Raw genomic sequence first — 18,331 nt, forward strand, 5'->3', positions numbered from 1 at the left:
CTCAGATTCAAGACAGACAGGGTGTCTAGTCCACCTGCTACTAACCAGCCCTTGGAAGGCTAAAATTGTGTGTAGTGAAGTCTAGCAGCCAGTCTCCAGCCAACCACTTGGTACCCTGTGGACAATATTAGCTAAAGCTTTGTGCTGCCCTGCCCCACTGATATGGCACCAATCTGGGAAAATTTCCCCGTTCCAGTCATGGCCTTTCAGAGCCTGACTGTGCCACGGCTAACTGCAAAGACTGCAGCCTTTCTGTGCTGCCCTGAATGGCAGAAGATACAGGAAATGCTCCCATTGCTAGATGGGAGCCAAATGTCTGAAACTATTCTGCAGACCCAGTCCACAGGAAGAGTCCACTGCAGCCACACAAATGCCCACTCACCGTCAGTAGCAGCTATGGTGAATTCATCTCCACATGAAACCCTGATCACCTGCTTACCCCCAAGGGGGCCTCCCAGCAGGTTAATTCCCAGATGCTTCTTATAGTCACCAACGCCCAGCTGTCCACACTTGTTGGAGCCGAAGGTCAGCAAGCGGCCCCGCTCTGAGAGGAAGAATGAGGAGAGTCATGGTAGGTACCCAAGACAGGAAGCAGCCATGCAGGCAGAGAGAATTACTAGGAACACCCCATGACCAAAAAGGACTTTGCTAAGAACTTGGTCATTCTGGAAGGGGGCTATTAGCCAGTGAGAATTGCTTCAACCCAAGAAAGTCCCCCAGCCACTCAAATCTCTCTTTGCTTCCTACCTTTGACTCTGGATCCCGTGACTCCTCCCAGTCCCTTAACTGAGATGCTCTGGCAGGGGGAACCAAGGTGCCTGATCAGGTTCTAATGCTGAACGTCAGCCTTCCCAAGGTATTATCCTTTCCATGCACAAGCCTCTCCTCCCTTTAGGAGGGCTGAACTGAGCTCTGATATTGCTGCTGCTGAACAATGTGAAATTCGTGCCTGCTCCAGGAACTGACAGCCAGTGGCAAAGGGAGCTGAGACCCTATCTAAAACCTTCATTGACCAGGGGTCAGCACTCGGCTCGCAATCACTGGATGGGGCTTCATGCGCTTCTACTTTGCTCAGTGGAGCTGGAATGAAATGGAATAGAACTGATTTAAAAGGACCAGCACAAATGGTAACCTACTAACTCTGAACACAGCATACAAGCCAGTGACATGTACAATGAAAGCCTATCCCTGGGGACAACAACTAGCTCCTCTAACCGGGAGTGGGGAAGTGGAGCCATTCCCCATCACTACTTGCACTGTGAGTAGGTCTCACCATCTATGGAAGCTGTGTGCGTCTTTCCTGGGGCAATGGTGCGGATCTTGTAGAAGGAGAGCTGCTTGGCCAGAGTAAGGGAAGTTGTGTAGGGAACTTCATAGTAGGTCTGAAGAAAGAGACCAGACATAATCAGGTAAAGCCCAGAGCCAGCACCCCAGGAGCACACACATCATGCACATTCACCAGCCAAGATCTATCTATGCAGGTCTTGGGTAGAGGACAGTGCTGGGTCTGCCAGCCCTGCAAGAAGACAGGTAATTCCTGCCAGGCTCAGATTCCACTTACGTTGTATGAGTGCCCCAGATGCAGCTAACATGCTGTTTTACCACCACAGAAGTGAACTGAACCCACTGGCAGATGTGAGGCTGGGGAATGATTTGCCTCTCATCATACTAGCAGGTGCCTTAGGATTTCCCTTCCCCCTGCAGTTCTGAGCTGGGATCCAGTGGATGGACGTATCCCATGTGATGGATTCCTTGCCATTGTTGGGGGACCTCTGCTTCCCCATCTTCTAGGAAACCCTGGGAGCAGGCACAGGAGCACCAGATGCACTCACATCATGGTTGATGATCCCAGACGTGCATTGGTTCAAGCCCAGTTTGTTGAACTCGTTGAGTCCACATGCCAGCACTTTGCCAGTCTGGGTCAGCAGGAAAGTCCCATCACAGCCACACTGGACTGAGACAATGTTCAAGGTCTTTGGAACATCCACCTAGATTGAAAACACAAATGCCAGGAATCAAGTCCTGACAGCTACAGAGCAGAAGCCAAGGACCAAAACTAGAACACAGGAAATACCTGACTGGATCAAAGTGGTGGTCCATCTAGTCTAGGTCCTATCCCTGACAATGGCCAGGACAAGATGCTTCACATAAATGTGTAAGAATCTTCATAACAGAATAAACTACCCACAGGGAAGTTATGTCTTCCTGACAATTAGTTTGGTTTTATGACCTGAAGCCCATCCATACCAATGTATGATCCTATAGTGAATCCTACCAAGCTTGTGACCTTAATGGTATTTTGCATTAGTAACGGTTATTATTCCATAAGGGACTCACTTCTTAAGCACTATCAGAATTTGGCTTTTACCCCCAAAGCATGTGTTTTTCTTCCTTCTGCATCTTCTTTACTATTTAATGTGAACATCTGACCCTTTACTGAATCAGAACAACAGACAGTGAGTGTAGGGGAAGTAAGAACAAGTGTAATGATAAAGATCAGGAGATTGTTTGCTTATCTACACAACATATTTTTGGTAAAGAAAAGATGGTGAGGAGTGATCTTTATAGTGAGTGGGGAAAAACCATCACAGTAAACACTTTAGCCATGCAAACTTGCTGGTTCCATGTGAGGTTCCAGAGTGCCTCACAGGTTTCTCTACTATTGACTAACCTACATAATTTTGTATAATCTGCAAAATTGAACCACCTCTGTTCATCCACCTGTTCTGATCGTTAATAAATACATCAAGCAACACTTGGAGCCTCCAAGTAAACTTCTTGCCATGAAGAAAATTGATAAATGATCCTATCCTTGTTTTCCGTCTCTTAGCTGGTTTCTAACCCATGATAGAACTTCACCTCCCACTCCTTTTTGGGAGGGATTTTATATGGATTTCCAAATAATCTTTGACAAATTATATCAACTCATTTTCCTTTTGCCATTAGTTTGTGGAACGCCCAAAGAATTCCAGAAGGTTAGAGAAGAACAATTTTCCTCTGTAGATCTGGGGCATGGAATTTGGTGCTAATAGTTCAGGACGCTCCCCTCCTACAGGGCTTTCTTTGTCACGTTCAGCACTTGCTATTATTTGTCTCTGCAAGGAGGTCTCAGAGCAGTGAAGTTGGAAGTCACAAGGCACGGGGAGCACCCTAGTTTAGCCATTTTGAAAGCTATATTTCCCATCTCAGACCGACTGATAACTGCCATTAGATCTAGGGCCAGTGATTGGTGAAGGGAATATGGAATCCTCAAAGCTTTGCAGTGCCTTAGGAAAAACAAACTTAAGCAGCAAATTTTTGAAAACAGTGACTAATTTGGGCCCAGATTAATGCCCAAGAGGTGTTTCAGGAGGAGGCAGCTAGAGTTTTACCTTCTGAGGGGTGTAGTGATCCTCTTCAGAATCCAAACCCAGGCGCCCTGTGTCAGCAGAGAGACTATGGTGAGAAACAGTGATGTACGATCTTCCCATGGCTGAGAGGCTTGTCCCTGGGACATGCCCTTGACCTTCCCCACTCCTAGCAGAATCCCCCAAAGCCAGGAGCCCTGCTTCTGGGAAAACAGAGCTCCTTTCCATTCATCAGGGTAACCCCTCCAAGGACAAAGTGCACTGCTCCAGTTCACAGGGAACTCTCTGTCCCAAAGGCGGAGTACCTATTCCTGGGGAAACCACCCTGCCTCCCAACTTCCTAGTAAAATCCCAAAGGTTCATTCCTCATCTCTCAATTTAAGTTGGAAAGAAACCCCCATGAACGACTAGGTGATTTTTGGCCTCCAAGGTGCCCTAGGCAGCCCTCATCCATTCTCTGCTTTATATAACTGCATCATAGCCACCATCCTGCCAGCTGTGAGTAAGAGTGGATGTGTTTCCATTCCCTCTCAGGGCCATACTATGTCTGACCTCCCTAGGCCTCCAAAGCTTGGAACAGGTCCCAGAAAAAGGACACGCCATGACTGCACATACCATACTCCCCACAGCCCCACGAGTAGACCTCTCTGTTTCTGGTCAGAACAGCCACATGATTATCTCCGCAGGAGACCTGCTCCACAGGGTTGCTGAGGAAGAAGTCCAGCTGCAGGGGGTCCAAGACTTCAGAGCCAAATGCCTTGTCAACACCCATGCAGCCATAATAGTCCGAGCCAAAAGCATACATCTGGCCTTCATCTGCATTGAAGATGGAGCAAACTCAGTCAGCACATGGACATCAGGCTGCCTACTAACCTTCCATGGAGTGGCCAAAGGATCCTGATCCCTGTGGTCACCCTCATCTTTAATACAGAGGAGTGGCCCCAGGAGACTATAAAGTCTTTGCCTGAAATGTAACCTGGTTGTTCATATTAAGATGGATCACTGCATGCTGGGACCTGCAAGCCTCTTGTTTGAGAAGCTCAGAGAAAGCCAAAGTGTAGCCTTTTCCCTGGTAAAGTTTCTCTGCTGAGCTTGTCTTGGAGGCTGACTGGTCCACTGTGCAGCAGACCAGGGTCTGTCCTCATGCCACCCAATCAGTCTCTCACCTGTGATGCAAACGGTAAAGTCATCCCCACAGGACACCTGGTGGATAGCCTTCCCCTGCAACTTCTCCACACGCTTTGGCTGCCGGTAGGAAGCTTTGTCTCCATGCCCCAGCTGGCCATGCAGCTTTGTGCCCCCCTGCATATTCTGTAATACATACATTCTGGTAAGGATGCATGTCCAGAGCTCAGGGGGATACTGTCAGTACCCTTGAAGCCTGAGAATGAGGAGGTAAGTTAAAAACAACAACAGAGCAAGGGAAAGTGTTTTAGTTACCCTGTCCTAGGGAAGGGACTGGTCTCTCAGTGGGGTATGATACCAAACACCACTTAAATGGCACCTTGGGCTTTCAGGTAGCTTTAATTATGCCCTAAGGAGCAGCAATCAGGTTTCAAGCCAGCCACAGGAGTCAGGAAGATATACCTCTCCTTTCTCATGCCTACCCAAATGGACAGGTGCATTATATGACTAAGGCCCTGTGTAATCTGAGATGCTGCAGAATACGCTTGTTGCTGCAGAACTGTGCTCAAGGATCTCAGCTTTCATTATTACATATGCTGCTAATGCTTATGGGTGCAAAGAAATCCTTAAGCATGTGAAACAAGTGTCACTTATGCAGCAATTTCTGCCCAAGTCTGCAGACAGACAAACAACAGCTCTGAGAATTTTGAGCTTCCCCTTTCATCTTGACGGGTTGTTGATGCTGAAACCTAATATGACAATTAGAGTGTCAACAATGTTAATGATCTCACTGATGGTTTTAGTAGTGAATGTGTTTGTCCCGTAATCACCAACTGCCTCCCTCCCCAAGAGACCTATCCCCTACTCGATCAAAATTTCCTGTTCCTCCCCTTCCCCTCTGAACAGGTTCTATGCTGCAGTTGTGTGTTGTCAGTACAGAAATCTGCAGAAAACTGAAAATGTAGATGTAGGATACATTTGTTTAGTTTGATACCAAAGCAACAGGGGAAACAAAAGTGAATTATTTTAAAATTCATGATAAAACTCAATTTTTCCATTCACCTTAAGCTGCTGCAGTCTCCAGCTTAGTCCCTGAAAGAAGGGGCCCTTGCTGCAGAATTTGGAACCAGCCTGCTGCAGAGTACTCAGAGTCCTACCTATACCCAGCCAGGCTATGGTTCCTGCACTCAGGACATGATTCCTGCATTCTAATGGGCTCCCCAACCCATTCCATGTGGTCTCTGAAAACCCTTCTCCAAAAATAGATACAGGCCAATGGAATAGTACAAGACCGCCACTGCACTTAGAGATGGGGGGAGGGAAAGAAAGGGTGCTTGGCTCAGGGCATCATGCCACAGTCCCTAACTTACCACCCTTTGGTGTGCTGCAATCCTGGGTAACATCAGCAGCACTTTGACACCTGACTCCATAGAAGAATGCTTCCACCCCCGCATAAAAAATATTATACTTGAGAGGTTTAGGTTAGCACCCAAAGGGGCTGCCTCCAACCATTTCTGCTACTTCATCTAATCCCCAAACTTGCCTACATTTCATCTCTCTCCTTCCTGAGCTCCCATTCTCCTGTTTCTAACAGATTGATAAACTGACCTATGGCTGGATTCTCTAACTTTTAAATCTTCTATCCCTGGCCTCCTTGCCTTCCCAAGTTCCTTCTGCTTGGCTCACTTACCACCCAAGTGTAGAGCTCCTTCTCCACCGTCACCACAGCAAAGTGAGTGTTTCCAGCACACACCTGGCGCGCACTGCAGCCACTTTTGATGACATCCAGCTTCTGGGGGGTGGACTTCCCACCCCCCCAAACATACACCTCACTAGTGCGCGAAGTCACCACTGCAATTGGTGTCTCACTGACGGTGCTGGACCTGTGTAACATCCCCCAGAACACAAATGCTCTTAGTAAGAAGCTATGACCATTGTCAACACTGTTCAACCCAAATCCTTCCTTTTGGTCCCCATGCAGAGGAGAAACTAGACGAGAATTGGACAGCTTGGGTCTCAGCTGCAGCTCTTCACAAACATTAGTGGGTTTTTCTTTACAAAAATTCTTCTCTCCTCAAAGACTGTGATGTCTGGAGTGTTCTAAATATGCTCAGGAGCACCACTGAGTGAGCACTGCAGAAAAAGGAGCCTCCAACAATCATTCAAATAAAAACCAGAATCCAATCTGATGACATTTAGTACACTGACATGACAGTTGGTATTTGTCAAATGTGAAGGTCTCATGAGTACTCATGAAAAAATGCTCAGAAAGTGAAAGATTCACAAATAATCACACAAACATACACAAAAGAACACATGGCCATCTCAATCTCCAGTTTCCCTCTAAGAGAATTTCAGCCATCCAATCAGGGAACAAAAACACGCGACATAACTTAGGTGCCCAATCACTCCACAAACAGATCAGAAAACAGAAGCCACAGTCAAAGCAAGTAGTTTGTGAACAACACATGGATTGAAACAGGATCAAACACAGAGCTCAGACAATGCTTTCAAATAATCAATTTGTGAAAATCAAACTGTTTGATAATTCACCAGCAGAAAAACAGCTACATTTATTGCAGAAATTATTTACTACAAATTAGCTCATTAGCTGGGATTAAAGGAGAATTTATGCACATACCCTGTTTTACAAAAAACTGTCGCAAAATTCAAATGAATAGCCCAATTCCTCACTGGCAGCCTGGTGCCTGTGAGCAGCGATTATTATGTCCTGGAGTGCCCGATGACTGTTATGAATGCCACCACACCTTATCTCATTTTAAAAAAATAAAGGTTACCTTTCTAGTCCTCCTCATTTTCAAAAGCCTCAAAGTGGAAACTAGTCTCTAGGAATGTGAGTCTGTCATAGGATTTAACTTCAAAACTATGAGTTATTTGTTGTAATTTTCACTGTTCTCCTCAATTAATTGTGCTCATCTCCACACCACAATCATAGCTAACCTGAGTTACCGCTCCAGTACTAGTTTTGAGTTATCTGAGCATAAGACACTCTCCTTCATCCAAAATTCTCTCTCACACTCACACACACACACACACACACAAAAGAATTCTCCAATAAAAACTTCATTAGGGCTGAGTTAGGGTTCAGAATTTATCACCCTCAAAAGGCTGCTAACAGAGCTTTTATAGAAAATTGCACACTTTAAAGATCATAAAATACCAACGTTAGCTTTGCCCCCTTATCAACACCCACCCTATTGCATCTACATTTCTAAAATGGGCCACAGACCCACTATCTCCCTTACAACACGAACTGATGAACCACAACCCACCCACCACATATGGGCCAGTGACCTGTGCATTCTGCAGTTCACCCAACCACCCATAGTGCCACAGAGCTCAACATCTCACATCTGACCCTCAACACAGCGTAGACCCAGTATCTCCCCTATTTCACTATTGCCTGAAGAGCCCAGTCTATACTGACTTCCCTCCCTATTTGACCTAGAAACCCACTGTAACTACCTCATTTGCCCTCCCAATACCAGTCAGAGATCACAGGCTCCAGATACAGGCCAGAGCCAACTCTCACACTGTCCATGGACCCCAGACTACCACAAACAGCCAAGCATGTGGGGACATCAACCCACCCCCACTCCACGGACAAGGATGGGTAGCTGACAGATATAGGCTGTGCTTGGCAGCCTCCTCAGAGTCCAAGCAGTGCCTCCCCCACACCCTATCCCTTTCCCCTAGGCCACTCACCAAGCCAAATGACATAACAATGTACACTGAGGGAACTGAGATTCACACAGAACACCTCCTGCTCTTCTGAACTGGATCCCACATGCTGCGTCAGTGTCAGTTAGCTACATGTTATCTGCCAATAATTATGGAGCCCCTTTAAGCAAATGACTTATCTCAGAGACAGAATGATCCACCTAACACTCTCCCCACATGTAGTAGAAATTCCCACCTTTGCACTTGAGACAAGCCTGAAAAGAGGGGGTTGGATTACAGCCTCATACACTGATGAGCATACAATTGCACCCTCCCTGAGTTTCTAGCATTTAAAGTTTTTCTAACTACAACAGTCCATTAAGGATGTCACAGCCTCATCTCTAACACTCTCAGCAAAATTTCTAGGTGGAAAGCTATTCTCTACAAATCTCTCTTTAAATACATGCTAAAATCATTACCTTGGCCGTTTGGTTGGCCCATTAAGCAGCGTGACTTTCTCCTCCATCTCCCTACCACAGGGGAAAAAAAAGAAAAACATTACAGAAAATAGTAACTACGTATTACTATAGCCCAAACACTTTACAGACTCCACAAACTGACACGCCATACACAGGGATTACTTTCCCTTCAGATGAAATGCTGCTCCTTCTGGGGTGGACCATGGCAGCTATTTACACATCCTACAGCAATACATGTGATTAGGGCAGAAGTAATGCACCAGAGAGCGAACAAACTCTTGTGGGAATTAAGGGAGGCAAAAAGTATATACCAGAGCCAGAATTTGGCTATGATGCTAAAGCTTACACCCCTACTTTTGAGAAAAGTACCACTGGATCTCTAATGACCACAAGTGAACAGAATGTGGATTTTAAATCTTATCCTAATGATGGCACGTTCAGCAAGACAACACCCTGGAGCATCATTCTGGGGGTTGCCTACTAATGAAAAGCACCTTAAAGCAAGGAAATGTCCACCACCAGGGTGGCCAAAGGGTAACTCAAACAGTCCGACAGCATGGCCCACAGCCACCCTCATCTTACATGAAGGAGTAGGTACGGTACATCTCAGCCAGGCCACTTAGAACACCATGAAGCAGCACATCTTGGGACTTGACTTGCAGTCTCTGTGGGCTGCCCCTCTGCACTGAAGATGAGGGTGGGCAAATAGTCAAGCACAGTCCTCAGGCTCCTGGTAAGTTGCCAACATGGTCTTTAGTGTAGCTAAGTGCGGGCACCCACTGAAATGGGGCATTTTCATCACAACTCTGCAGGGAGGGCTAAGGGGAAAAGTGCTGGACTGGGCTTATTATATGGGATACAGGAGATAAAAGGGCTTTTATAATGACCTTACAAGTGCCTGAGCACTGCTACCTGTTCCTAAAGATCTAACTTGAATGTCAGCAGCCAGGGTCCCTCTAAGGAGTCTCAGAGAAACACACCAGAGTTCTCAGAACATCAGCTGTTAGACCGAAGAGGGCAGATGGGCACTCCACAGCCCCCCATGCTCCCACCGGTATGCAGGTTAATTAAAAGGCACCAGCAAGGCTTTCTCTTGCCTGAATAGCAGCAATCCACTCCCCTCTCTTAAAGGGGCAGAGTATATTTCAAGGTGTGCCTCCTACCAGACAGAAATGAGTCTAAGGGCTGAATTCAGGAAGCATCAGAATTATTAGTTTGCACAAAGCTCCAAGGTCCCTCCTGAGCCCTACAGCCCATCTATGTCCAAGGTGAGAACATTTGGCTACCTCCTGCGTTTGCTGAGAAGAACATGTTCAAGCAGCTCATCGGCAGTTGGCCTCTTCTCAGGATCCTGAAAGAGGTGAGCAACAGGTCACTCCTAAGGAAACGGTCATTGTCTACAGTGAAATCTCATTCCAGCCCCCACTGGTCTCCTTCTCTCATGCCTCGCTTGCTTCAGAAAGGCATGCGGTCAAACAGAAATGAACCAAAGGGCCATCACGTCTCTGGACGGCACAGGGTTAAAAGCCAGATACTCAAATTGTGAACTCCCACACTCCAAAGATATGGGCAATTTAACTGCCTCCAAGAAGCACGTGCTCTGAGGGCAACAAGAACATTAAGCCAAGAGGCACAGCCCAGAGAGCTGTAGGCAGGACAGATCACACTGGGAAGATGCTTCCATATCAATCATGCTGATAGGCCTGCTGATGAATGTGAAAACCTCAGCCTCTAACCATCCCCCAACATACAGCATCAGAGAAAATCCAGCAGCCCTCCAAATCCCATGAAGCTGGAAAGGCATCCAGACAGGAAGTTTTCAGAGAACAAGAGGAAGCAGAAGTAACTCTCACTGACACACCAGGCTGCACAGGCAGCTGCATGTGGGAGTCTGTCTGCACCTACATACCCCACTCTGAAATACACATCTCAGCAGTCACCCATTGCTCTGGAGCTGCAGGACTTAGGCAATTGGGCAGAAGATCTGAAGAGAAAATTAATCTTCCCAACCTGATCGAGGCAAGAGTGCACCATCTGGATCAGCTCCAGGGAATAGACACTGGAATCAACCTCCATGGCCCGATTACCCTGTACAATCTTCACACACAGGTTTAGGGGATTCTAGGGAGGAAACAAACAATGACCAGTTGTAAAGGAGCTGAGCTGACTTGGACAGTATGTCCAATGGGGAGGGATGCTGCAGGCCTCTGATGTTTATCATCTTTCTCTGACTCTGTACTCAACATTTCCCTCCTCCTCTCAGCTGCTACTAGGTGCTGCAGCAACCTAGTCACCTCCCCTACAGAATCGCTATCTCTTCCAGACAGCCTTTCCAAGCTAGGGCTTGGTGGCAACACCAAGCTTCTCTCCAAATGAAGCAATGAGGAAGAGGAGGGTGGGCTCCTCCCTGTATGTCAGGCTCCATCAGTGTACAGAAGCTCCCCAGCTCTGAAGATACCACACAAGCACTCATGTACTGGAGTCTAGGCACCACTGGCAATGAAAAGTCAGAAAAGGACAGTGATTTGACATGGTCCCATAGCTAGTATAGAACATATTATAGCCATACCATCCCAGCTGGCTGCATTCCCCACATCGTCATGCTACACTAGCTGACAGCTTTATTCACCCACCCGTGCCAGCCAGCCAGCCATGCTCCCCACATAGCTGAGTGATAACTCCCAGCTGTGCCAATCAGCCACACGCTTCACATAATCAAGCTGTAGAACAAGACAACATGATTAAATCCTAGGAGGTCCAGAGATTACAAACTCTCACAACAGGATGCTGTATTGTGAAACTTCCAACTACCAGCATAAGACTTTTTTTTTTTTTTTGTGGGGGGTGGGGGAGATAGGACTTGGTTGCACAGAAAATTAATGAAGTCTTGCTTCGGTCAAAAGGGAACATTTCCCTTCAAACATTGGTACAAATCAGGACTATCTGTACTCCATGTGTGTGTGAGGTCTCAGACTGCGGGGAGGATCAAAGAGAATCAGCAAAGCTGAGCAGGAAAAGTTTGCCCACATTACATCCAGTTCTTGGTTGTGCTCTCAGACCCTCGTGTTCATAAATACTGAAATTACCAATAGCCATGAAGGAATAAAAATAAAAGTTAGAAAAGCTACAGGACAAGCACAGACACTGTGACAATAACAAATAGCATATTCAATTTATCTCACAGTCTATGGACTTACTGTAGCATCAAAGGTTCTCTTCAGGGTGAGAAGCTCAAAGACAACACAGCCCACAGCCCAGATATCAGATTTGAAGTTGTATTTCACACCCTGGCAGAGCTCTGGGGACATGTAGTATGGAGTTCCCACCAGCTAGATAACAAAAGCAGAAAATCTTCATACACATTCCACCCAGACCCACCATAATTACTATGGGCCCATCAGTATTTCCATTGCAAATCCTAATTTTCTAATGTTTACAGAAAACCCAAAGCACCCAAGCTGCTCAGACTCTGATGTAGCACATAGTGGAAGTCAGGACTTCAGGAGTGGGACCTATAGTCCCTACCTCACCATTCACCACCTTGCAGGTGAAGGCAAACAGGACTACAAAGCAGGTGATGACAACATATCGGGTTCAGCCATCCATTTCTCCTCACCCTCCCTCCCAGTAGTCTTGGGAAGGTGAGGGACAGGGGATCTGACAAAGCATTTGAAAGCAGCTGCCAGCTCACAGCTGGTGAGCAGTTCTGTCTGACTGTGGGATGTCAGCAGACAAAAGCTGCTCTGTTTCAGAATGAAAAAGGAAGTTTTCAGGATCAGGAAGCCAAAAAGCTGGCCTGAATCCCATCTGGAAGACTTCTGCTGCAGGACTGGACTTTCCTCAACAATGGAACCTATATTTTGGTTAAATGCAGATGCCATCATGAACATCACATGAAAGATGAACAGTTCAAAATCACAATGAGAAACTGAGAACGAACATGACAAGTGGTGTAAGTGGGAAGAAGCTTCCAGCTGAATAGGCTCTTCCCCTTAGCAATGAGTCAGACTAACCACTGTGGAATGAAATTGAGAGAGAAATGAGAACAGACCATGTCTTTAGGAAGAGGGGGATATTTATAATCCTTTTTATGCAAACTGTCTCAGCAACAGACCCAGGGACTGCCAGGCTAGGCTGGGAGAATGGGCAGTTATGTCACAAACGAGGTAGGCTTTCATTAGTCTTTGCTAGAATCTTACCAGAGGCCTATGAGCACATTCACAGGGCTATTTCAATCCCTTCTTACTCTATCATCCACTATCTATTTTCCCTTAAGCTGGATGGTAGTTACACAACTCCACGAACTCTAGTCACACAGTCAAATACCAATTTCAGCAAGGTCAGCATGTATTTATTGTCACCCTCAGAGAACTCAAAAGTGTCAGAATGAATTTTGATCAAACTATCCACCAGCCAAAAAGGAGGGGGCAAGAAAAAGACACACACTCCCCTTTGAGCAAAAATCAAGCATGGAAATCCTCAGCAAAAAAGATGAATTTCTAAATGTTATGAATGTGAGGAAAATGGGTTATAACTGAATTGGTTTTGCTATAGCAGGAGCTACCAGGGCACATTACAGTAACCCTAAGTTCCCATTTGTTATGGAGCTGTGTAATAGTGCTGATGTTCCTGAAGGAAGTTTTCAAAGGAAGGAAGCATCCTAGCAAAACACCAACAGCTGCATTAAATTTAACAATCAAGCCTTTGGGGGGAAAAGTGCGTGTTAGCAGGTGTCCTACCCTATAAAATCCTTAACAGGTTGGGAGTTCAGAGCAGTCTTCCATTCCAAGCCTACTAATCACTGCAGGAACAATGGAGCTCGGAGATCAGATACCAGAGGGAGAAGAGGAGAGCTCCTTCAACAGAACTGTATTGGATGTTCCAGGACAATGTGCTCCAAACACCTGTGCTACGTCAAGTCTGAGCAGCTTGGTGCTTTGAGTTTTGTGAGAGAAGACTGATATGTCTCTCTCCGCCCGACCACCCCCACTATTCCCTGCAACACATAGCTCCCATTCCCCCCCCACCCATCACCACCACTTCTAGTTCACCCTCCCCTTCCTGTCCCATTAAACCATTAGTATTGCAGAAGCCCGGTGTGCCCCCAAAAATGCTGGAAGAATCTGTGAACTTTAAAGAAAAGCTTTTTTCCTGGGGGAGGGTTATATCTAGGGAACCCCTTGGTCAAATGACCCCAAATTTGGATCACAAACCCTACCCTACACCCCCATAAGACACAGCAAATTTCAAGAAAATATAGACAGGCATGCAGATTTTGGAACATATAGGAAAATCATCCTTTAAACAGAAAAATCTTCCTAATCCTAACTGTAGCAGAGCTGCTGCTCCACTATAATATTTATTAAATTAACCATCAGCAACTGCTTTTCTATATGCAGATCCCCAACACAGGATAATCCTAAAAGCACAGGAGGCTCAGAGAGGTGTGATGATCTCAGATGAATGAGAACACCCTATGGAGATTAACACAGCCTGAAACAATAACTCTGAGATGTGTTAATTGCTTCATTCATCAGTAGGTGTTTCCATCTCCCGGCCCTAGCACTGGAGAGCCTGTGATATGCATCAAGCATGACTGTTCTCAACTCCTCACCTGTGTCAGCAGAGTGTTTAGTTCTGTTCCCAGCTACCCCCAGAAGCATAGGGCTTCTCCAGATCCTGGCTCACATAGCAAAAACCTGCAGCTGGCCTGTGCCATCTGACTCGGGCTGTTTCATTGCTGTGCAGAATTCCAGGCTCAGGCTGGAGCCCAGGCTCTAGGACCCTCCAGAGCCAGGAAGTCTATACAGCAATGAAACAGCCTTGCACCCAAATTGGCTGGCATGGGCCAGCCAAGGATGTGTCTTTGCTATGTAGACATACCCATCAAGGTCAGAGAGATGGACTCACATTCGCTCCCCCACTAGAGGAACAGGCAACTCCAGCTCACATGAAAAGGTAGGGAGGGGGGCTCTGGCACTGCCAGAAAGAAAAGCCGCCTCCAGAACCTGACTCACAAGAGGGGGGTCACGGAAGCAGGATCAGACCCGAAAGGTGAGCAGAGTCCTCCCAGGACCCTGGCACACCCCCAGAAGCAAGGCCCTCCATATCCCAGCTCCCATGAAGGGTGCATACCTACAGAAGGGGAGAATGTAGGACTGACCAGAGTTGCTGACCAGCTCCCCTGCCTCTTTTCTCTCCCAGTCCTCCTGCCACTTATCCCCATGTCTCCTTCCCAGAGTCCCTCCCCCTCACCTGAGCACTCCAGTCCCTCTCACCTCCCCTACCACCCAGCTTCATTTATCCCTTCTCCGTAATCTCCTTCCACTGATGCAGCCTCACATCCCTATTCCTCCACCCCCTAAAAAGCACTTCCCCTGCCAGCAAGCAATTCACATGTCTAATTTTTTTCTTTAAAACAAAAATCCTTTGATTACTTTGCCCCAAAATTGACCTGCTAAAATATACTCACAGTCTCAGCCATGGAGTACTCAGAGTTCAGCTTCTTTGCCAACCCATAGTCTCCCAGCTTAATCAGGTTTGCCTTGGTGAGGAAGATATTTAATGTCTTTATATCTCTGGTGAAAAAAAGAGAGAGAAGTGTCATTATGAAGCTGAGGTACTTGAGTGTCTTTCTGCTCATCAGGACTTGGAGTGAACTTTCTGCCTTCCTTTTTCTGTTAGCCCTGAATGGCATCTCTCACTGTATCAGACTTGATTAGCATTTCTTCAGACATAGAAAGCCCAGTGTTGCAGTCACTGACAGAGCTTCTCATCTCACAGTCCCAGGGAAGTAATCACCTTAGCTGCATTTTATCATATATGCACAAACAGAAATAGTCTGGAATGTTCATCTTTCAGAGCCCAATGTACAGACTATGGTTCTTTCTCCTGTGAATCACAGTGAAGACCATTAAAGACAGTTTTATTTTTCCATTTTCAGAAATGGGCCAATCCCAGGCATATGAGCCCATGGAAAATTCTTAACAAAATAAAACAGTGTAAAAGCAACCCAATTCCAGAACTTAGCTGTTAAACAAAACAGCCCTCTGCCTCACCCTTCAGCAGAGGTGCTGGAACTAGGGGTGCTGCCACATCCCCTGGCTTGAAGTGGTTTCCATTATATACAGGGTTTACAGTTTGGTTCAGTGGCTCTCAGTACCCGCAGTACTCTCAGTTCCAGTGCCTCTGGCCTTAGGCAAAGGCCTTTGGGAAGAGATGAGCTTTACACTAAGCTCTTAAGGTTAGGAAACTGTTAAGTATGAAAGAATGTGAATCCAGAGCTTTAAGCCCCTCACTGAGAACACAGTCCCCCAGACACACTATTTTATATTTAGAGTTCTACAGATCAATATCAGCACCTGAAATTATGAAGAAGCCGCCACTGCAGTCCATGGAGCACTGGTGTGATGTGGTTAGCCCACATGAGTAATGATGCAGATTGACATACTGATCTGATGCTGGGATATTATTGCAGATGGGGACAGTGTTCTCCACTAGTGATTACCTCCAACCTGCCTGATTTAGGAAATAAATTTGGTTTGTGCTTCAAGTCAGAGGTTGGTTTATTCCCCTATTGATATTTATCTTTTTACTCAATAAATAGGTTCCAATGGCTACAGCATTGACTATGTAGAGCAATTATTTTTCTAGTTCATTGTGCAAAATCAGCAATGCAGTTTCTAACCTAAACTCATGAGATGAGCTGGCATTTAATGCCAAAGCACTCAGATATGCCATGAGCAGGGAAGCTTCCCAAAGGGGCATCAAACAGGTATGACAGATTTCCCCTCTCCCCCAGCCTCCTGCTAGCCAGAGGTATGCTGCTTCAGAAGTAGGAGCACAGAGATTTTCAAATAGGTTTGGCCCTCAGACACATGAATCCACTTTCACCCGAGCTTTGTTACATTAGACACCTACCTGTGAAGGATTCCAGCTCTATGGATACAGCTCACGGCTGATGCAATCTGAAATAGGTACCACACCACCATCTGTAGAGGTAGGAACAAAGGTCACATGAGACCCAAAAATTACATATATCATTGTCCTGCAAGCTACAGCAAGAGAACCTGGTGACCATCAGCAAGGAACATCCTGGCTGGAGGCTCCTTTAGGGAGAGGTCGTCTTCACTCCCCTGGGAATATCCCAATTTAGGGATCCTTATAAGAGGGAACCTCCATAAGATAATTTTGTGTCAGTGTTCTTCAAAGTGCACTGTGACATGTGCTATAGAAATTGGTAACTTACAGTAAAAATAATTAGGAGTGGCAGCTAATGATCTTCTGAGGGAATTTGGGTTGGGGTGGGTCTTTGCAACCCCAACTTGGACCATTTTATCTTCACAAGACTCACAAATTCTCCAAGTTTATTTTATGAGCGGTGCAAATGTGAGAATCTTAATTCAAGATGGGAGAAGGAAGCAGTGAGAATGTAGGAGCTAATGAGAAAAGAACAGTACACATTAACAAGTATGGCCCAGGAAAAAGTCCACTGTCAGACAGGTTCATTAAGTAGTCTGTGAACAAGCCAGATTTGGAATAGATCCCATGGAAGGCCAAAACAGAGAAATGAGCAGAGTGATAGTCAAATGGGAATGCAGAAAGGGAGATCTTAGAGCAAAATCTCAGCTGAGACTGTAAAGCAGCCACAGCCACTGATTCTCCCTCCATTATTCCACGTGTGATATAATTGCCTAAAGATATTCAAAGGTTGAAAGGAAAAGGCTTCCTGATGCCTCATAACTGCTTATGATGTCCAAAAGGAGAGGCGGGACTACAGCCCAAAGGATATGAGACGAGACCCCTGACAAGAATAGAGGTGAGCTAATACTATGGGAAGGAGCATAGTATAAATACCTAGATAACTATATACGTTCAAGTAGCACTGAAACCAGCACCACTGCTATCCTCAAACAGCCCAAATTACCTCTTCCTCAAACAACTTGTCTTTCTGCCGCAGGATCTTATCGTAGAGGTTCCCCCCTGCAATTAAAGTAAGAGAGAGAAGCATATCTTAGTGATGGTAAATGTTTTGCTGATGTATCATCGGGAATCCAGTTAGGAATCTGCTGGACTGTTGCAGCCTCTTCAGAAGTAGCTCTCCCTCTGTGCTCTTCACTTAGACGCTGCAGTGTCTCACACAAACAAGTTTTTCTTCAGAACGCACACCCCTTTCCTCTCACAGGGAAACTGGCACATCTAAGGCTAGAAAGGGATTAATCTCTCTGAGCACCACCTTCAATTTTTTTAAAAAATGTATATGAAAGAACAGCCAGTGCTCCTTACATAACAGTGTTTCCTAGAATGGGCAGACCTTTATACTCTATACAGAAAATCAGACTAGACTGCCTTGCAGAGCACAGCAAAAAATCAACACAAAATAAAAATAATTACAACCATTGCAGAAAAGTCCCCAAGAGCAGCAGTGATTACATCCCCATCTTCTTTGTCCATGCAAGCCCAATTATCTAGGTTCGTGATCATCAAATGCCCTGATGAAAGATATACTATGTAGCACTGACAACCCAACAAGAGCAGAAGCCTTAATCAGTAATCACAGTCTCTCTCTTCAGGCTGCCTATCAATTCCAGGAGGGTGAGCTGAAGATCAAGGAAAGCTAAAAGGAATGATGTACAAATGGACTGCAGCAAGCAGTGAGCAAGAAAAGACTCCCTACCAAGTCAGCATCTTACTGGCAAG

General features: G+C 46.0%; 1 protein-coding gene across 4 annotated transcripts in view; it reads right to left on the bottom strand.

The window, feature by feature from the left end:
- NEK9 (NIMA related kinase 9) overlaps positions 1–18,331 on the bottom strand; it is a 34,674-nt gene that overhangs the window by 10,689 nt on the left and 5,654 nt on the right. For all 4 annotated transcript variants that reach the window (XM_048852240.2, XM_048852235.2, XM_048852236.2 and 1 more), the window contains exons 3-16: positions 17,559–17,614; positions 16,553–16,623; positions 15,105–15,210; positions 11,830–11,961; positions 10,643–10,753; positions 9,919–9,983; positions 8,633–8,683; positions 6,163–6,355; positions 4,514–4,658; positions 3,963–4,163; positions 3,372–3,418; positions 1,833–1,988; positions 1,274–1,382; positions 383–544 (exon numbers count right to left, since the gene is read on the bottom strand). In XM_048852240.2, coding sequence (XP_048708197.1) covers positions 383–544; positions 1,274–1,382; positions 1,833–1,988; positions 3,372–3,418; positions 3,963–4,163; positions 4,514–4,658; positions 6,163–6,355; positions 8,633–8,683; positions 9,919–9,983; positions 10,643–10,753; positions 11,830–11,961; positions 15,105–15,210; positions 16,553–16,623; positions 17,559–17,614 — 1,605 coding nt within the window. The remainder of the gene's footprint in view (positions 1–382; positions 545–1,273; positions 1,383–1,832; positions 1,989–3,371; positions 3,419–3,962; positions 4,164–4,513; positions 4,659–6,162; positions 6,356–8,632; positions 8,684–9,918; positions 9,984–10,642; positions 10,754–11,829; positions 11,962–15,104; positions 15,211–16,552; positions 16,624–17,558; positions 17,615–18,331) is intronic.

This window comes from Caretta caretta, chromosome 6, assembly GCF_965140235.1.
Source record: "Caretta caretta isolate rCarCar2 chromosome 6, rCarCar1.hap1, whole genome shotgun sequence".
NCBI lineage: Eukaryota > Metazoa > Chordata > Testudines > Cheloniidae > Caretta > Caretta caretta.